Below are 22,038 nucleotides of genomic sequence, written 5' to 3' on the forward strand. Positions count from 1 at the left end.
AGTTGTTCGACCTAGTGTGCCGAGAGGAGACGCTGCTAAACGTGATAAAAAGCGTCACAAGAAATGGCCGCTCTATCATCTTGACAGCAATCCTTGCTCTCTTCCTCGTCTACTTTTTCTCCATCATCGGCTTCATCTTCTTTAAGAATGACTTTCGGATGGAAGTGGACCCCCTGCTCGCATCAGGTAAGAACATTTAGGAGTTTTAGTCCTCAGATTTATGCGTTAGGATTTTTTTCAGCTGGAGGTCATAAAAGTTAAAAAGCTGTATCTTTAGTCCAGGCTTTACTTTCTTCACTTTATCTGCACAATTTCTGATCTGTGCAAGTTCATCCTAACTCAGGATGTAGTTGTGGCCTCCTTTGATTTCTTTTTTTGTTTTTTGTTTTTTGACCAACTAATCAGGCAAAGTGAAAGAAGCCTACATAAAGTTAAAATAAAAAAGATAAAAAGGCTGCCTTAATGTGTTTTTTCATAAGTATGCACACCCTAACACTTTGAAAGCTTCTAATATAAACATCAGTGCCTGGCTAAATTCTTGTATAACCGTGTTGTTCAATGAGTTATAGTCTTAATAAAACCAAACCAAAAATGTCAGCCACAATACTAAAAGGAGTTTTTTGCACATAAACAGTTCAATTCCAAATTAAGAAAACACATCTACTGTGACATACGGTAGTGGCAGAATCATGCCGTGGGGCTACTGTTCTTCATTAGAACCATTTCTTTTGTCAAAGTGGATTAAATTAGGGATTGTCTGAAATTTTAATCAGTTTGGCCCCAAATCTTTAAATCTCTCTTAAGAAGCTGTAAACAAAGAATAATTTTTTATATTTCAGTTTGACTATGACTTGATGATGCATCCAAATTAGCCAAATTCGTCAGCAGAAGAATTAAAGCTTGAGGAAGACATAGCAAGCGAAGTCCTCCCGATCTCTCTAGATTTGGAGAACCTTTGAGAACCTCAGTGGATCATGGCATTTTAGTTAATTGTCTTGAGCAGTGTTGGTAGGGCTGTGCAGAGACTACTAAACATTTCAGTGTACTGTAATAAAGGCCTTAATAATAAATAAAGGTGCATCAAACTTTAACATGAACTGCAGGCAATGCAATGAAAATGAGTTGTTGACCCATATTACCTTAGTGTCACCATGAGAAACCATAAAACCTGCTGATGCTGCTCACTGACCATCGAACTTTAGGTTAAACCTCTTCTATTTGTGTGTGGTTGTGCTTTGTGATTACATTTTCTTCTTTCCCTTTTTTTTTTTCTTCTTGTCTCTTTGTCCTCATTGTCTCATCCTTCCTTTGTTCACTGAAGTTCCATATCTCTGGTTATGTCTGTCTCCACCTCATCTGATCCATCACATTTCTTCTAGAGGCAAGAAATTAGCTATCATTTAATCTACATTTAACTACAGTACATTTTAACATAACTTTTAAACTGGTTGCTTGTAAAATTCAACATAAGTTCACTACCAAACAGCTTTATATTGACTATAAAAACTTTAGTATTTTTGTTCTTATCTGTTGTACTCTTTCTTACCCAGTTGGTTAACAATCCTCTACTTTTGGATGCTTCAAGCAGCTCCTTGCTGGTTTGTTTCAGACATCTTTCTTTCCAAGGCATCTTTGAACCTAAAAAAACAGCTATGAATAATATAAGTAGTTTATTTTCTACCTGTATTTAAACAAAAATGTTTATTCAGTGAATAGCACAGCGTAACAGAAGCCATTTGAGATGAAATGAGACACTGAAGGCCTCTGCAGGTTGCATTATAAGTATAACTATAATCTATCAGGAATAATGTGATGGAGCTAATGTTTTATTTCAAAATTCACAGCTTATTTACAGCTATTCTTATTTTTCAGTCCAAACAATTAAAAGCCAACTCCAGACTGCTGCTTGTTATTCTGATACTTTCTGCTTGTGTGTTTACAAGGCGGTGTGTGCTCCATCAGCCTCCATATGTGAGGCAGTAATGGAGGGTCACATCATTTTTTTTCCAGCTTCACAAAATCGGGTAGTTCAGCTTTAATATATAAATGTATTCAGAGACACAGACAAACATTATTTATTCCATGCACTGACATACAAGACGTTTAAAATTCACCCACCACTTCTGAGTGATAAAACTTGAACGGTCAGATACTAACAGCTTCTCCTCACCTGTCTCCTCCCCCCTCAGACAGCAGGATCCCTCTTCTTTTCTCCCCCTGTGTGTGTGTTGTGTTTCAGCCCCTCTCTGCCCAGACTGCTCCTCCATTGGTGATGAAGCAGAAATGATACAAAGTTGTCGTGTTGTCTGACAAGTACACCGGTCTTATAAGTTTGACTCACTTGCCGGTTTGTTGGCCAACAACTGTCCAGGAATCTGGACCAAAAGTGACATATTCTGGGCTCCACAGTCTGCTCTCTATCTCACTGTGTGAGCGGCAGTGATTGCGCACCAATTGGGGCAAAAGCTAAAAGGTAACGAGGTGACTGGGGAACGTTGTCATGTTATTTCTCTTGTAAAACAGCATAAAAAATGGCATTACTAATACATGTTTTTATTAGGTCTCCCAGAAGGGCTTAGGGTTAGGGGAAAAAAAGAAAAATAATAGAGATACCTTGACCAAAAGAGCACTTGTGAGCAAGGAGCAAAAGGGGCAGGTGCTCAAGCCCCTTCTGCCAATTGTTTTGTTGGAATGCCTAAATGAAAATTAACCTTGAATGGCCTTGAATTTTATAAGCTTCAATGATAAAAAGACTGAGGTCATCTTATTCTGCCCAAGTGGCCCTTGTTACACCCACCATGTGAATCTTGGCTGTTTGACTCTATATTTGAAATCCACTGCCACCAATCTGGGGGTGAAATTAGATGGAGACCTTAGATTTGACACACAAGTCAGCTCTGTAGTAAAAAATGAGCTTTTTCAGATGTGACAAATTGCTGAAAGGAAGACCAATCACTCCTGTGCTGGCTCCTCTTCGCTGTGTGCTACAGAATTGATTTTAAAATTATTTTATTTGTTTTTAATTGTCTTAATGGCCTTGCTCCAACCTATCCCTCAGACTTGCTTAACCCATACTCTCAGTGGCCAGGAGCAGCTGACCAGCAGCTTAGAGGTAATCAGGCTTTTCCGACACTGTCTTCTTTTAAATCTTGTTTGAAGACTCTTTTTTTTTTACTGGCTTTCAACACAGCATGAGTTGTTTGTTCTTCTGTGTGTTGTTGGGTTGTCAAACATTGTTTTGTCAGTTTTTACTGTATCATTTTTACTTATTATCTTAATGTACAGCCCTTTGGTCAACCATTTATTGTCCTTTTTTAATAAATGGAATTAGATCGGAGAATTTCTCAAGAGAGTTCTTTATTTGTTCTTTTATAAACATATAAACTGCATTGAATATGTACAGCATGCTGTATATAGATCCAGTGGCACATGTTTTGATAACACTGGAGATTGTGTGGGTGTGTTAATGATCTGGCGAACAGGAAGACATCCTGCTCACACATGTGCACCTGTTGCATAACCTGGTGGCCGTGCCATCCTGTGTTTTGCTGAATAGAGCAGAGCAGACACAGCAGAGCGGTGCCGGCTTATGTAACTTGGTGGGCTCACACCCGTCTGTATGTTAGCTGAGGGCTGAGTGGAGGAACAGCCAGAGCTTTAGAAAAGCTGAGGATCACTCCAACAACACTGACGATGATGCTGCTGTGGAGCTCTGACTCTTAGAGCCCTCGCCACACTCACAGAGAACTAACTGTCTCTTCTTCCTCATCTTCTGACTCTTATCTCCACTTTATGATCAGGTAAAACAATGGAAGGTTCTCAATGCTCACACCCTGGATGAGGTGTAGAGTTCTGTCTGTCAGTCTGCCTGACCTGATTGCATCTCAGCAGTACACCACTCTGGATTCCTGATGAGGCCTCTGCACATGTTAAAATGATTTGTTCAGGTTTTGGTTTTTTAGCAGATATTCACCACCCACATAACATCTGTTGCCTCAGTTTACATAATGTCTGACTATATCTTAGCAGTTTTAATGGCTAGAATAAATGATGGAACTTCTCCAAACTGTTTTAGTTGAACAACAGAATCTAAAACTTGCTTCCTTGTTTTAAGGGGGAGCTGATTTGCTGTGCGATGCCAAAGCCGCATATTCATCTTCTGAAAACAGCTGCCCTGCATCACCTTCTAAATCACTTCCTGGTAAATATTTACTGTCAAATCATTTTTATTTTTTTTTCACCCCACCTATTAGTAAAGTCACAGTTGAGCAGTTTGACTGGCTTGTGGGTTGACATTTCAAGCCATAGAAAGGAAAGGTTACTCGCACAAACACCCAGTGGCGTAGACACAGACTCGCACCAAGGCATGCACACAAAGAAACTCGATGAGGCTGTGGGGGTGACTCACACTACTTGGATACGTGGATCACCTGCGCTGCAGGGGCACACACGTGATCTCATCCACATCCGTCTCCATGCTGCGTGCGGCTTCATCCGTTTACAGCATCTTTGTGCATTTCACACCTCATAAAAATAGCACAATGCATTTCTTCGTCAGTCGTTAGTGGCAGCTGAGTGGAGGGGTTTTAGATAATGTTATGGTGAATGAATAGTTGTCTTTATTAACATTTACTGTAACAAAACTAATAAAGGAATGTATTGAAATACATTTTTATCTGTAAATAGCAGAACAAATTACGAAGAGAAGAACAGGGTGTTGCTAAAGTATTTATACCCCTTTACCTTTCTTAATTTTTTTTCACATTATGACCACAAAACTTCAATGTATAGCAGTTTACTGGGATTTAATGTAACCGACCAACACATAGTAGTGCATAAATGTGAGATGGCAGAAAATAATACATATTTTCAATATTATTTACCAAAAACTAATCTAAAACATTCCATTGTCGCTCTTAGTGTTTAGAGTTGTTGGGCTGCCTCACAAAACATTTTGCTTCATGGCTGATTCAGCTATACAACTTAAAATATGTTGTCTCTATTGTTGTTTAATTCATTGTTTATAATATTTTATGCTTCTAGGGTGCCACTGTATAACTGGCCAACAGAACTACAGATGAAAACTAGACTTTGGCTAATTCTGGCATGTCACAGGTGTACTGTTGTAAATATGCACTGGCCTGGTAATAAATTCTATTTCTCACTGTTTGTCTTTGGGATGTTGTTTTGTTCTAGATGAAGATGATGGAGTTGAGCGTGTGTGTGATACTCTGCGCATGTGCATAATCACTGTGTTGAACCAAGGATTACGCAACGGTGGAGGTGTGGGAGATATTCTCAGAAGACCATCCAAAGAAGTCAGACCATCTGAAAAATCTTTTTTTCCCTCACTTTATGTTCATTTTTGCTGAAATAGTCCAAAAGTTGATATTTTTTGATTGTTTCTGTTTGATAAACTGATGCATTGTCCCCATATTTTACTCCCAACCCTCCAGGAGCCTCTCTTTGCGGCCCGAGTCATTTATGACCTTCTCTTCTTCTTCATTGTCATCATTATTGTGCTTAATTTGATCTTTGGTGTGATCATTGACACGTTTGCCGACTTGAGGAGTGAGAAACAGGGGAAGGAGGAAGTTCTCAAAACATCCTGTTTCATCTGTGGTGAGTACTACAAAGTGGAGGCAAACTCGCCAATGAAGCAGATGGGATATTTTAGAAGAACGCTTGTTGTTGTGTTAATGATATCTTGCAGGGTTGGAAAGGGACAAATTTGACAACAAGACCGTGTCGTTTGAGGAGCACATCAAATCCGAGCACAACATGTGGCACTACCTTTACTTCCTTGTTCTGGTAAGGGTGAAGGATCCGACAGAGTACACCGGCCCTGAGAGCTACGTGGCCCAGATGATTGCAGTGAGTCTAGTTTTATTGCAGTTTGACACACCCTGAAAGTTGCATCTAGATACATGAAGCAATAAACAGTAATTACTAAGAGATTAGATGCTACCGCTAGTTTTGCAAAGACTTCCGTTGCAGTCTTTTTTCATCATTCCAGAGAAAAAATCATTTTACTCCCAGATTTCCATTTTGCTGCTGAGCTGTACCAGATTTAGGAGCATATGAGAATACAGATTTCTGAGTCTTACAGTTTGAAGGTTGCACCACTTTCCTGAGTTGGACCGTTTGCAGATTCTGTTACAGAACCGACTGATGAGTGCTGAGAAAACAAGTGTGAGCCCCCAGGCCAGTGCCAGGCATCCCAATTTATTCTCCTTCACTCTTAGTGCTGGAGGGAGACGGATCTCAGTGCCCAAGTACTTTTCACTGAGCTGAGCTCCTAACCTGCTGGGACACAGTGCAGTTGAATGGTAATTAAACCTGCTCCAGCACTATTATTATCAGTGCAATAAGTAACTGCACTGACACAGACAACAAGCTGCAGAATGTAGGGGCAGCGAGAGGGGTTTCTTTTAATGAAGTCAAATAAAGGCTACCTGAATAATGGCACATTTTGTGATTAACATTCGTCTGTGATGGGCATAAGAATAGTGGTATTATAAGGAACAATTTGCATTACAAACAGGTGACAGACATTGAATTAATATGCATGAGTGGGTCTTCCAACAGGTCTGTTCTCTGATGCCTGGCCAGGGTATTTCTGGGAGGTGAGGGACTGATGAGTCAGGAATTTAAATTAACACCTTCTAACAGGCTGCAAAGCAGTAAAACACATGGGAGAGTAAAAGATGACACTACTTTTTTTCCTTTTACTGTTTGAATTTGTAAAATATTATACTTGCAATAACATTTTAACTTGGAAATACAAGATAAAACGGTAGCAACACATGCAGTTTTAAACTTCCAGTTCGATGCCTTTTGTTTTTTTAGTCCTTGTTTGAGAAATATTCAACTCTTAAAACAGTCTTAATATTTAAAAACAGGCAAAACAGCGAACTGATCTGGCCTGAAAATCAGTGTGGATTACTGCAAGGAAACATTGCTAATGTTTTACATTTTTACTCCGCGATGCCGTTATGTTAAACTATGACCGACCACTTGTGACAAAAAATGCATTTGAAAACAAATATTTGGGCAGCATTCAGGCTATATTTTGTTATTACTACTCCAGTACTGTCTAACATTGTTACTCTGATTTGTTCTGGCTTGTGCCAACATATTCAAAACATTAAACAAAACATTGGATTTGTTTTATGCAAATGTCAAGGATTCATACATCTCTACAGCAAGACCTCCTCTAGGCAAATCAGATCACAATCTTGTTTTTCTCTGCTCGAAATATAAGCCCCTTGTTCAGAGGCAACCTGTAATAAAGAGGACTGTGAGAAAATGGTCACAGGAAGCTGAAGAAGCTCTGCAAGGTTGCTTTGAGGCTACAGACTGGGACACACTGTGCCAGCCACATGGAGAGAACATCAATGCCATGACTGAGTGTGTAACCGACTATATAAACTTCTGTGTGGATAACATCATCCCCACCAGAACCGTGAGATGCTTCCCCAATAACAAACCTTGAATCACCAGTGACCTTATCAAGAAAAAAAGAGCCTTCAGAGAGGGAGACACAGAATTATTGAGGAGTTTACAGAAGCAACTTAAAGTCAAGATAAGAGACAGCAAGGAGGTGTACAAGAAGAAGCTGGAGAGCAAGCTCCAGCAAAACAATATCAGAGATGTGTGGACAGGGATGAAGAAGATCACAGGCTTCAAGCAGAAGGATGATCAGACCGATGGAGGTCTGGACAGAGCCAATGAACTGAACACATTCTTCAATAGGTTCAGTTCAGAAACAAGCTCAGCATCCTCCTCTCCTGCTCACAGCCACACAGACATTCCACCCTCCTTTGACCCACAGGACCCACAGCTGTCCAGTAACACCTCAAATTTTTTATCTTCCACCTCAGCCCTAGACCCTTCTGCTTCTACATGTTTGCCTTCAACCATATCAGAAGATGCTGATACTTCCTTTGCTTCCCCCTTCCACCTGTGTGTCTCAAGAAGTCAAGTGAAGAGACAACTGGAGAGACTGAATAGGAATAAGGCCGCAGGTCCAGATCATGTCAGCCCTAGAGTCCTGAAGGCCTGTGCAGAGCAGCTCTGTGGGATTCTGCAGCACCTCTTCAACCTTAGCCTGGCCCAGAAGAAGGTTCCGGTGTTGTGGAAGACCTCCTGTCTTGTTCCGGTACCAAAGAAAACTCACCCATCAGTCCTCAATGACTATAGACCTGTTGCCCTGACATCCCACATCATGAAGGTCCTAGAGAGACTCCTGTTGGCCCACCTGAGGAAGCAAACGGTAAACCATCAGGACCCCCTTCAGTTTGCTTATTGCTGTGGAGTTGGAGTTGAAGATGCCATCATACACCTGCTTCAACAAACCCACTGTCATCTGGACAAAGCCAGTAGCACTGTGAGGATCATGTTCTTTGATTTCTCCAGTGCATTTAATACAATCCAACCTGATTTGCTTTGTCAGAAACTCCAGAAGACTCAGGTGGAGGCCTCAACAATCTCCTGGATCAAAGACTACCTGACAAACAGACAACAGTTTGTGAGACTGAAGGGTTGTGAGTCTAACCAGGTAGTCAGCAGCACAGGAGCACCACAGGGGACTGTACTCTCACCATTCCTCTTCACTCTGTACACCTCAGACTTCCAGTACAAGACAGACTCCTGTCATCTGCAGAAATACTCGGATGATTCTGCAGTCGTGGAGTGGATCAGAGATGAACAAGAAGCTGAGTACAGGAAGGTGGTGGACCGCTTTGTGGCATGGTGTGGAAACAATCATCTCATTTTGAACGTGACTAAAACAAAGGAGATGAGGAGATGATTGTAGATTTTAAGAGAAACAGGAATAGGTCGAAAACTATTTCTATCATGGGAGAAGAGGTGGAGGTGGTGGAGGAGTATAAATATCTCGGTGTTCACCTGGACAACAGACTAGAGTGGAGATGCAACTGTGAAGCCATCTACAAGAAGGGACAGAGCAGACTGTACTTCTTGAGGAAGCTTAGGTCCTTTGGTGTTTGCAGCAAGATGCTGCATATCTTCTATAAGTCTGTTGTGGAAAGTGTGATCTCTTCTACCATTATCTGCTGGGGAAGCAGCATCAGAGCCAGGGACTTAAAAAAGCTCAACAAGCTGATAAAAAAGGTTTGTTCTGTTCTGGGGACTCCTCTAGAACCTCTGGAGATCATTGTGGAAAGACGAATTCTTCATAAAATGAAGAACATTATGGAGAACCCTGAGCATCCTCTTCATCAGACTGTCCTACAACAACAGAGTGTCTTCAGTCAGATGCTTCTTCAGGTCTGTTGTAAGACGGAGCGCTACAGGAGATCCTTCCTGCCCACAGCCATCAGCATCTACAACGGCTCTTTGAGGAAACCTTCATAATATGAGCTATAACAACATTTAATTTCCCTTTGGGATTAATAAAGTATTTTTGAATTGAATTGAATATTCCTTTTATAAACGTTACCAGAATGGCCTACTTTATTATAGCGTGCAGTGCAGAGGTAACGAACACATAATCAGTCTGTGTTTCATCTACACTACGTTTATGTAGCTGTCGAAAAATGATGGTGAAGACCCAGTCTGTCACACCACTTAAACTCTATAAGCCCATCTACAGTTAGTTTCCCCCAAGCAATGTTTTGTTTGGCCTTTAAAAGCCAACCTGTGTAGTTAATGCTGCACGGTTGTGGATGAAAGGAAAGTTAAAATACTGATATGCGATGAGACGGAAGCTGCAGTGAAAAACTCCTTCATTTGTCTCAGACACTCAGATAAAGAATGAATCATGACTGAAGAGAGATAATATGAGAGTGGTTATTGATTTATTGAGATTTGAGGACACCAGCAGACGTTTTGTACTCATGGAGTTTGCATAAAAAATAAAAATAAAAAAACACTGAAAAAGAAATAATGTTTTACCATACAAATGTTATGCTCACAAACGACATCTGTATTTTGTCCTTGTTCCCCAATTTTTGGTTATGTCCTTCTCTTAAATCCATGATCTTAGGTGACTTATTCACTTTGAAAAGCAACAGAAAGTTCCCTTTTGATTTATTTAAGTTTGTAGGTGTTCTGGTTCTAAAGTGTATTTAGCCTTTAACATTCCTTTTTCCTTGTGGCAGATTTAAATCAAACCTTAGAGTCGGTGCCTTTAGGAAAAAGTACAACTACTCACAAGGAGAACAGAAATAATTGGAGAGTGCTACATGGAGTAAATAAATGTGCTTTTGCAGTAACAGATGAAGAAACTGTCAGGTGCATTTGAATATTGCTTGTGACCAAACATGTGGTTGCAACATTGGACTAGTTGGAGAAACTGATTGATTTGATTTAAATGAAAATATGTGGACCTATTATTTTCCATAGTAGAATGAGAAATATCTCAGGTTTGTGGTAAATAACATGACCAATAATCAAGCCATTTATTTAATTGGCACCAAATTAGAACAAATGTCAGCTCAAGGTACTTTACAAATAGGCTTAATTCATGGGCAGTTGTATGGAATCCATTAAGGTCCAAATTCAATTAAATTCATTCCAAGGACAATACAATCACATGACATTTGGATCCAGTTACATTTGGTGCAATTTCATCTTAATTATGGTACAGTACAATCGAAGTTTGTAAAAGGTTCCCCAAGGAAGCCCAGCAGGCTGCATTGAGTCATTGATTTTGCTGCCGTCCATCATCCTGAACAAGGATGTCTAAAGACACATAACCAACTACAGCAATGACACAGAGGGTGAACACAACCCAACATCTGAAATCTGAAAACCAGTCAGATTAAGTCAATTAGGTGCAAACTAAATATTGCAATTATGAGAAATTAGGTAAGTTTGTAATTCAGAGTTATTTCAGACTGAAATAAACAAAGGCTTTACCACAAGACAATGATGAAGGTAGTAGAATTATGTCCACTAGGGATTTAAAATCTTTCCAGGTCATCCCTGTACCAGTGAACTTTTCTATGAGCCTCTGTTTTGCCCACCCAGCCTGCAGCTGCTTTGGGTTTCCTAACACATCGTGTAAAACATGTTGTTCTTTCTAATGATATCAGACAAACCGTAACTTATAACTCAACAATTTAGATGAGGGGCCAAGCTGACTTACAATAGCTTGCAGAAGTAGTCATACCAGATAAACTTTTTACCCATGTTGGGTATTTTAATTGATAGACCAGCACGTTCGCTGCAACCAGTTGCTTTTTAAATAACCTGTAAGATCCACAATTGGATACTGGCCGAAAGCTTCATCTGTGTCATTCTTGTTAGTTTAGACTTTTTTCCTTGTTGGGGTTCTGGTTTTTAAAATATAAGCTTTTACCAAACTGGATGGATGGATGGATGGATGGATGGATGGATGGATGGATAGGTTTTTTCCAGCTCTATCTAACTTTTCTGAGGAGAAAACTGATGACCTAAAATACACACATAGGAGCACATACTCCTGACTCAGGTTGATTGCAACTCCTTGGCATCATAATGTGATGCGGTGCCAAGCAGGAGAGTTGGCTCATGTTACTCTGAGTGTCTTTTCTGTCTGTGTGTTTTGGATTTGAATTGGCGAGTCAGTGAGTGTGCAGGTGTTTGTGTGTCAAATTATTACAGTGACTACAGGCCTAGCAGGTACTGCAGCAGCAGTCACAACGCCGTTACATAACCCATCTCAAGTGGCTTGCTAATAGCTCAGCCCTACAGAGCACGTGCTCTCCTGTTCCTTTCTCTTTCACCCTCTGTCTTTCTTTCTCTCTCTTTCTCACACACACACACACTGAACCCCTCATTTACCGTGCAGCACACACTGGACAAGTTAGCTGTTGCAAACACAACAGCCACAGTGAACAAAGACCTAATATTTGTAGAGTTAAATTAAAGAAGAGGTGAGGTTTTCTCTAATGGGGCATAGTTTATAGGTAAATTGGTGTGCCTATAAACTATGCGTATGTGTATGAAGACACATTTTGGAAATAATGTGCAAATAAAAAAGGTGGTTCTAGAAAAGATGTGTGAGTTAAATGTCTTATTATATTCATAAATGACTTGCTATAGTACAAAAGACCAAAGTAATGAATTTATAAGGAGAGAGATGACTACTTTTTGTCTCTTTATGCACCAAAGACAGCTACCCCAGTATTAAGTAAATTAAGGAACATAAAATACAGTCATCATTTTAAAAGGATGCTCTCTGTGTTGTGCATCAATTCATATAATTGCACAGCAGCGTAAAAATGGTTCATTGAAATACCATAACTACTGGAAAGAAGGTAAATAGTAAGTCAGTAGATTATTTGATTGTGTTTTGGTTGGTTTAAATAATTACTTTTCACTCTTGAAAATAATTCAGCATTGAAAAACGGAATGATATTAGAAGATAAAAAATGAAGTTAATAGTACAGTAAAATTTGTCAAGTGTTTTCAGAAACAGCAGTATATTGAAAGTGCCTTTGAGGGTATGCCCATGAGTGTGTTTAAAGTGATCAGTGACACTAAAGCCTGAGTACAGTACAGTTCAATGATGATCAGCGAGACATTGGTTTAATATGTCAGATTCTGCACAGTCACAGTTTGACAATATTTCCTGAATTAGACGATGATTCACGAACCGACGGGGGATGACTTGATGCAAAAAGAATATTCTTCATCTTTCAAATTATAATTCATCAGTAATGGGTCATTTAAATCAAGCATGAGATGGCCTTCGGCTCCATGGATGTTTTTGAGTTCACAGAGTCGGCATTGTCCTGTGAAAATTGAAAGAAATAAAACTTTTCTTGTTTTTAGTGCCCCTTGATGCCTGAGGGCCCAATTAGCCGATACATTTCAGGATGAGCCCTTTTAGAGAGACTCGATTCATATTGTGAAGCCAAAAGCATTAGAAACAGGCAAAGAGAAAGTTAATAAGTGAAGAACCTGTTGTTCCTTAGAAATCTGGTAGATCTATTGTACATGTCTTTTTTATAAAGGAAAACTGTGAAAAAAATCAATATTATGGAAGACAACAGTGTCAGAAGAAAAAGGAATAAAGCTGGAAATGATGTATGAGAAAATGTAAAAAGCAATATATATAGGAGTTACTGCAAATTGTGCTGTGAAAAATATTTAGCATTTTACACCTTCTGTTTTGGCTTTTTAGTCACAAAATACAAAATGCAGTTTTCAAGGGGAAATGACTATTATCCAAACCCAGCCCGGGTCTATGTGAACATATAATAACCTCATTTGTTAAATCACTAATTAACTGTGATTAAGGTCAGTTGTGAAAAGCTGAGTTCAGTTTTATTTCCCACATCCAGTCCTAATTACTGCCTGACCTGAAGAAATGAGAAATCATTGGAATATAACAGCATGGTCTGACAAAGTCATTAACATCTATTAGTCCAGGATGGGTTACAAAGCCATTTCTAAGGCTGTGGGACTCCAGACAACCACAGAGAGCCTTTATCCACACATGGAGAATAAGGGAACAGAGGAGAACCTTCCAAGGAGAGGCCAGCCTACCAACTTTACTCCAAGAGCGCATCAGCATCTCATCCAGGAGGTCACAATATATCTTTTTTTTTTTAATATATAATTATTTTTGTAGCACTAGTGACATTTATTTTTGTTATTTTTTCCAAAGTAGGCAGACAGGAAGTGGGTGGAAAAAGGGGCAAGACATCCAGCACAAGTCTCCAAGGGTTGGGACTCGAACCCCGGGTAGTGTGATGATCTGGAGCTGCTTCCAGATTTGAACAAGTTGCCATCCAGATCTGGAATTCTGCTCTCTGCCAGAACATCGTGAAAGGGAACATGTGGCTATTAGTTTGGGACTTTAAGCTCCTGTGTGGTTGGGTTATGCAGCAGGACAAAAAATTAAAATCCAGATTTTTGAGAGGCTGAATGAGATACTGTGGCGTGACCCGAAACTGGCCGTTCATGCTCAGAACCCTCCAACAGCAGCTTCTGCAAATAAATGCCGGATGTCTGCAGATATTTAAGATACAACAAGTAGCTTTTGGGTCGGTGTAGCCTTGTTGGTTGGGTTAGAGGGTTGCTGGTTTACAGATTCAGTTGTTAAAAAGATGAGGTAGAAAAGGTGCAGCATCAAATAAATAATAAGTAATTTACATACTGAAATGATTTGGTTTGTTTCTCTTTTTTTCCTCATTGTATCATTCTTTTAATGTCATGCAATGTGGGGCCCTGATTGTAACCTTTTAAATCAACTGAACATCTGCTGTTTAATAGAGTAGAGTAAGAATAAAAGTTACCTAAATCATCTTTCCACACAGATTGCTTTTAATGTTTCTGTGGCTTTTTTCATGCTAATACATTTGTAATAGTTTGACAAACAGTTCTTAAAATTTCCTTTATGTCCAATCCTGACACCAACACCAGCTAATGTAACTGTTGATTAGACAATCGGTCAGAATAACGTATTTCATGAATTCTTTTGTGCTTCCTTGCCTTTGTGCATTTTATTCTGTGAAAATCTGGCATAAATTTCAAAATCTGAATCAAAATTGGTTGGTAGTGACAGCGTGTGAATACATGAATAAATATTTTCTTTTTTTTTTTTCATTTATTTTTTTTAAATCCACTGTATATAAACTTTGTTCTATTCTGTAATATATGCATTTCTTCCTTCACTCCATATATTCATATTCTCTGGACCCAAGGCTTCCAGCATATTAAATTTGTATCAGCTTGGTACATTTCTAGTTTTCTGTTTGATTTCCCAATTTTATTTTTGATTTATTTAATGTTTTGTTATACCTTAAAATCGAATTTATATCAATGTCAAATCAATAGTAAAGAACTTTACAGAGCTTTACAGAATGGAAAACAATTTAAAACAGTTTTCCAGATTTTGAATTTAATTTTCTTTAATTAAACTTTGGTTCCCAACCCCCAGCTGTCACATAATCTATTAGGTTCCTCAGATTTAGGTTTTAATCAAATGAATCACTGTATTCACTCTTGTTGTTTTTCAAGAACAACAAAGGATGGGTTCATTATAGATCACAACTATCATTGTATCTCCAACCTAAGTGGGATAAAGCCAATAATGAAAGAAAACAAAAACAAATGGCCACCACACTCCACATCTTCATCTCATCTTCTCAGCGATTTACACCCTCATCTTTCCATCTCGCCCTGCTGTCTGTTCTTATATAAGAGTAGGTGGGAGCATACCTCACTCACTGCTCCCAGTAGACTTATTGTGGTGCCAGTCAAATCCGGCTATCGGTGCCTTGTAAATTGTTTTTATCAGCCCAACCAGCAGGGGGAATATTATATAACTGTCAGCTGATGGCATCTGTATCTGTGACACCTATCTCACTTTGCACAAGGCATGCATGTTGTTAAATACATTCCCTCCCGCAGTCCGCCAGGTCCATTTCCAGCACTGCACACACCCACACACACAAACAAACACAGACACATTACATTATTCTATAGGTGTATTGTACCCTCAGTTGACTTAAATCTTTGCTGCAGCCGGTTTGGTCTGTCCAGCACTCTGTTGACAGATATAAAACATTTTGCATGTGAGCGTCCACACACACACACACACACACACACACACACACACACAAACACGCTCCTATAAGTTGCACCATACTTCAAGTCCTGCTGTTAATGGATGACAGTGACTCATCCCCACATCAACAGTGTGTTTGTGGAGTGGGTGTGAATTGAAATGTCAGTTACTGTTCATTTAGTGTGTAACTGCTGTGTGCAGTAACCTGGAGACGGCAGAGCTGCTTTAAATAATCTACATCCATTCTGATGAGAGGATTAATGTTAAACCCTCTAACCACTACCTCTCTGTTTACTTTGCTCCTGCAGGATGACTGTGGTCCTGAGACGCTCCCTGTGTAAATGCAAACCTGTTGCATAAATGCTTTTATTGTCCGTTTTTTTTTTTTATTGACCTTCCTCATGCCTGTATTTACTTTCTGTAGAAGAAGAACTTGGAGTGGTTCCCTCGCATGAGAGCCATGTCTCTGGTGAGCAACGAAGGAGATAACGAGCAGAATGAGATCCGGTCCCTGCAGGAGAAACTGGATAACACCGTCACTCTGGTATCGCAGCTCTCAAGCCAGTTGTATGAGCTCAAAGAACAGGTAGAGTGTTACTTTAGCTTGGTTTTAGAGGTGGTCTAAAGCATAAGCAAATAAAGGCCACTGCTTAGCACACTCAGGCCACCAAAGGCCCTTAAGAGCCCTTGAGTTCTCACAATGCAGGTGCATTTAATTAAATTAGAATATGGCTGAAAAGTTCAAACAGGGACACTCATATACTGGAGAGTCGATACACACAGAATGTGTAATGTTACACAACATAATTAAAATTGACTCTTTGTACAGAAATTATGTCTTATGAACTACACAATCATGGGTAAGACTGTTCACTTGTAAGCCTTAAAAGTTCATTGCTTAAAAAGAGCTGTATCCAAACAGTTTAATGGAAAGTTGAGTGGAAGAAAAAAAATTGGTAGAGGACTGTGAAACAAAGCCCATTCAAGAGTTTACAATCTTGAGGTATACTTTGCTGTTTCTGTGTTGATCATTCTGTCTTATTGGTTAAACTTGATTTTTATTAGCCGTAAACCATCAAAATTAACACAAATAGACACCTGAAATATAATATATTTATATTATATATAATATTATATAATAAATAAATAATACAATATCACTGCGTAATTAATCTATTTATAAGCTTCACTATGAATTGAATTACTAAAGAAATTAACTTTTTGATGATATTCTAATTTAATGTGATGCGCCTGAACTTATTATAGATCTTATTATAGATCTTAAAAGTTGATGTCTTAATAACTCTACTGTCAAATTCACTCTGTTTTCAGCCTGGTTTGTTTAAAATTCTTAATGAAATTTAAAACGTAATTAGTCATAGTTATTAAAGTTTTTTCAAAGAACTGATGTATCTATAACTTGCAACCATACAAAGGAAGATTTTGTTAGTAAAAACTGAATACTATTTAATTCAATCATTCTTATCACTTGTCTGAGCGGGGGTCACATTTCATCCATACCATAGCTGCAAATGAATCTCAACATAAAAATTGACTTTTTTCAATAAGTTGCTTGTAAGCTCAAGCAATTAAATTCTGACTAAGTCTGTATTAAAGTCCTGTGCAAAGAAAACTAACCTTATCTCTGCTATTTATTATTTGGTTAGTGTGTCTGGTGGGCGGCGTTGGGAAACTGCATGTTGGCCCACCAAATCAAGTTCTGATTGGGGCACCATAGAAACCTGTTTAGGCCCTGCTTCGTTTTAAAGTTATATCCTGACCCGGTGAACAGATTAAATCCCTCCTGTTTACAAGAGCTGTTTGATCATTTATGCAGCAGCTTGTTTTGCACGTTGAACTCTGCATGCACCCTGACCTCAAGGCCCTTTTCTCCTAAAAACACCAGCAGAGGAAAAGGTCGACGTCATGTTGTCATAAAGTTGCTCTGAGCCGAGTAATGTCGACGGCTTCTATCATGCTCGGCCGGACGCAGCCCGACAGGTGATTATCGTGGCGGCTGCAAACACAACCGCCAGTGAGCCCCTGGCTGTTTGGATGAGTAGCTGCTCTACTGCAGTGTGACCGATCACTCCCATCACCTGCCTACCCTGCATGTGATACAAGGCACAGGCCCGTCCTTGTTTCCCCTTCTGCCAGATGTGCAAAAACAGCTCCTGCTGTGGGAGGATCACACTCCAATAAACAAAACAACAACCTCTGCTGACCTCGGCGGCCTGTAGAGCTGGCTACGGCTTCCTGCTGCATACCAACCCCCTTGTATAACAACAAAGTCTCAGTGCTACCAGAGCCCCTTGGGCAAAGATAAATGTTTTATCTTTAAATCTGCTTTGAGGCCAGTACAGACCATCTAATTCGAATCTTGCTTTCATGCACTCCTTACTGATTGTTATACTGCCAAGATACATTTCTCACACTGAGCTCTGTGATGAATCTGTCAATGCAGAAGCAGGTGAGACCTGGATAAAACAGCCGGTCTCCTGTGAGAAAGTTTTTGTTGCACCTTCAAACCTCACCACCACCTCAGCTGACCTCTAAATATCCTATATTGACAGCAGATGCATGTGGGCAGCTCTATGTATGTTATTGCAGCTCAGTTTCTAAAGGAAATTAGGGCTCACAGTAGTAGAGTAATATGATTTATTCATACCAACATATTACTCTCTTCTTTTACACTGCCTATGAGAAATTAGCATATTTCCAAATTAAAAAAATTGGATTTGAACCATTTTCTTCAGGCTGGGATGATTATACAACATCCAGCTTTAGTGTTTTTTTTTCTCACACAAGAATTGGATTTAAGAGTTTTAATTTTCTGTGGCTTTTCCCAATTTAACACGGTCTCAAATATGCACACTTTTTGGTTGGACTCATTTAACTTGGTTGGTTTCCTGGTACAGACTTGTCATTTATGTGCAGTCTATCAGTTTTCAACAGAGTTGGGCTCGATAATGTTCACAAAGCTCATTTTAACCTGCTTTATCCATTTCTAAACCAGTTTTGATTCATGTTTTGGATCATTGTTTTGCTGGAAAACCTAGAATATTAAGCATCTGACCCAAACTGTTGTCCTAGAATGAGAGGAAGTTAGCTGCACTATTTATTGTCACTGCATTATTAACGTCCGTATACTACAATCACAAAGGATTCCTTTGATGCAATATTTGCATACACTGTTTTAGTTCAAGTGCCATGCGTTCATGCATTTATTAATGTACAATTTAGTGACCCAGATCCTAAAACCCACAGACAAGTCTGAGGATGTCATGATGATGTTAATTGCAACTAATATTCATACTCATCATCTTCCACCATCCGGTCCCGGGTCGCGGGGGCAGCAGTCTCTACAGAGTCCCCTCCTCCATCTCCTCTGGGGGGTGCCGAGGCATTCCCGGGTCAGCGGAGAGACGTAGTCCCTCCAGTGTGTCCTGGGCCATCCCCTGGGCCTCCTCTCGGTGGGACGTGCTTGGAACACCCCCCGGGGGAGATGTCCAGGAGGCATCTGAAACAGATACCTGAGCCACCTCAACTGGCTCCTCTCGATGTGGAGGAGCTGTGGCTCTACTCCGAGCCCCTCCCGGATGGCCGAGCTCCTCACCCTATCTCTAAGAGAGTGCCCGGCCACCCTGCGAAGGAAGCTGATTTCAGCCACTTGTATCTGGGATGTCATTCAACTAATATTGCCACTGAAATATTAAAAAGCGATATCACCATTGTACGCTTTCTTGGTTAAGATGTTCTAAAAACAATCCAGGAGCAACTGAAGCTCAAGCTTCCCAGAAACTAGAAGATTTTGGAACACCAACGACAATGTCCACAGTAAAGCAAGGTAAACATAAACATTTACTAAGAGAGTGCAAAACCAAGAAAGAAGCCACTGCTCCAAAAATGACTGATCTGTCCAGTTACCTACATGGACAAGCTTACTGCCTTCTGGAGCAAAGGTTTATGGCCAGGCGGGACAAAGATTACGTTTTTTTGGCTTTAGTGACAAGAAGAATGGAGAAGTCAATATGAGGCTTTTAATCCAGATAACTCTCTACCAACTGTCGTGCGTAGTGGTTGCTGTATCATGCTGGGAGTCTTTTGTGCAGCCAGTAGCTCTGATGCATTGAACAAAGTGGGTGGAGCAATAGAGATGAAGGAGTACCTTTTAAAATGTTTAACTTCCCCTCATGTTAACTTCAACTCAGTTAAAACTTTGAAGTAGTTTGGTGTTCCAACTGGACAATGTTGCCAAACACGGATCCGGACCGGTTCTGGTTAAATGAGTAGATAAAGGTGACTGACAATAACCTTCTGAAAAGGCCTACACCCTCAGCAAGTTTTAATGAACTCCAGCATTTCTTATAAGAAGGGTGGGGGGGAATATTCATGCAGAATTATGCCAGAATCTTGTTGAAAGCTATAAAATGTCAGTGGTTTCTCTACAGTAGTCTAAGGGACATTTAATCTGATATTAATGTGTGTGTCTGTATATCATAGCTTATATTTAGCACTTTGATTCTGTCTGGATTAGAAATTCAAACTTGTGTAGCCAGTTTTTGTTTTTAAAATTCATTGAAGTTGTTTGTTGGATCATCTTTCCACCCTGAAAGAAACATGGTTGAGCAAATCATTAAGAGGCCCAAAATCTATGACATTCTTGCTGATGATCATTGAACGTGAATTCAACCTTCTGGTCGTTGCATAGCTAACAAATGAAAAAACATCCCTCTGGAAAGCGCCAATTACACTTAAGCCAATGGGACTACTTTATTTCACACATTCAAGTGGACACTAGAACAGCTACAGCACAAACACAGGTTTACATGTAATGTGTTTGGTACATGCACAATTAAAAGCCACTCCAGCTTAATTGTGTTTTCTTTCTATCTGCTCCAAAGATGACGGAGCAGCGGAAGAACAAGCAAAGGCTTGGATTCCTGGGTCCTCCACAGCTCAACCACCATCACATCCCAACACACTGAGGAGGGTAAAACGGCTCAACTGCTGCATATGAAAGCAGATGAAACTACACTGACTCTAGCCTTAAGAACAACATGCATCCTCAGTTGTGCTCCTGCAACCACTGGAGTCGAACTGCAAGCAGCCAGCAGGATAGTATCGACATGATGCCTTGTTTATGACACAAACACTGCCTTTTTTCGATACTAAACGTGCCGTATGTAGCTAGTCAGCTGTGAGACACAGTCCACATCTGCTACTGCACTTTTGGTATACCAGATAAAGGTCTAAGGGAATGTTAGAATCAAGTAAAAGTGTTGGCAACCCAATCAGTGGTGCAGAGGCCACTGATTGGGCTCTATGAGAACAAGGCGCACACTATCTTAAAGTATTCCCCTCTTTACCTTGTAGGTTTCCTTCTGTATTTATGAGAGCCTTTTCTGTTTATAACCGGAGTATTATCTGTCTGTTCTGAGAAGAAATCACGCTGCCTTACTGGTTTTTTATTATTCTTTTTTCTAAACGGCACACTGCAATGGCTGTAAGTGCACTTTTTTAAATAAAGGGAAAATGTTAAGGTTGTAACTGGACGTACTGGTTTGCTCGAGATATCACTTTTGATTGTTATTTTTAGTGTTTTCAGATTCACTGTACCACTTCAGTTGCCATCTACAAATTTGTATGATATGTAAATGTGAATGAAAATACTGATAACCTGTGGAAAACTTACTTGAATTTCCTAAAGATCTTACTTTTGGTAAATAATTTAGTGAGGGTGGTTAATAACTTTGCTTTTCTTTGTTAGGTCCCTGTCTCTATAAATATGTCATCCTGTGGTAACATAATTTACTCATATTATTCCTTTCTGTTCTGGTGTAAAATCTTGGACTGCACCTGATTCCTAACTCAGAACTTTTAATCTCGCACAAACTATTAGCACAACTGCATAAGTCTGATTGTGTCTGTATAGAAAATCTATTTTATCTGCTCAGACGTTCTAATAAATTTGTAAAATTTAGTCAGTATTTTTGCCTCGATCTTTTCTTTTAAGTAGGTTTGGATTTTTACCCGGACCACATCTGAGTTCACTTACTCACCTGGAAAGAAAACAAAGGGAAAAATATGTCCTTGTTTAAAACAAAAGGTATATTTCAGCTCATGTGCTGTCTTCTAATAATAAAAGCAACCCCACCTGGTTAAAATAAGTTAAAATAATTTATTCCAGCGCCATAATCTCGCCAGGATTTCTTTAATCTAGAATTTCAGAACATTTATGGTGTAAAAGGAAAAAAAATGATATGTTCACGAATAAATTAACCAAAATCACCTCTGCTACAGGTATTGGTGCTCATTTACAAGTTGACCGCAGAGGAATTGGTTTCTGTCATGACTTCCTCTCTCCATGACACAAACAGGTCAGCTCTATAATTTAGAAAATAATAAAAATAGGTTTATGTCAAGGATTCAGTTTAAAAGGTAAAGCTACAACAGATCCATTAAACAGCCACATTAACATATTTGAAGCATTTGTTTCTCTTAATTTTGAT

General features: G+C 39.5%; 1 protein-coding gene across 4 annotated transcripts in view; it reads left to right on the forward strand.

Moving 5' to 3' along the window:
- Positions 1–21,509, forward strand: part of itpr2 (inositol 1,4,5-trisphosphate receptor, type 2) — a 96,133-nt gene extending 74,624 nt beyond the window's left edge. Inside the window, exons 51-57 of one of the 4 annotated variants that reach the window (XM_047350651.1) lie at positions 3–186; positions 4,115–4,201; positions 5,197–5,318; positions 5,457–5,622; positions 5,714–5,874; positions 15,951–16,112; positions 20,431–21,509. In XM_047350651.1, the coding sequence (XP_047206607.1) occupies positions 3–186; positions 4,115–4,201; positions 5,197–5,318; positions 5,457–5,622; positions 5,714–5,874; positions 15,951–16,112; positions 20,431–20,514 (966 nt within the window). In that variant the 3' untranslated portion in view covers positions 20,515–21,509. Of the gene's footprint in view, positions 1–2; positions 187–3,058; positions 4,090–4,114; positions 4,202–5,196; positions 5,319–5,456; positions 5,623–5,713; positions 5,875–13,378; positions 13,541–13,621; positions 13,931–15,950; positions 16,113–20,430 lie in introns of those variants that run through there. The other 3 variants (XM_047350666.1, XM_047350658.1, XM_047350676.1) reach the window with 3 other exon arrangements.
- The last annotated feature ends 529 nt before the right edge of the window (positions 21,510–22,038 follow it).

Source organism: Girardinichthys multiradiatus, chromosome 2, assembly GCF_021462225.1.
Source record: "Girardinichthys multiradiatus isolate DD_20200921_A chromosome 2, DD_fGirMul_XY1, whole genome shotgun sequence".
NCBI lineage: Eukaryota > Metazoa > Chordata > Actinopteri > Cyprinodontiformes > Goodeidae > Girardinichthys > Girardinichthys multiradiatus.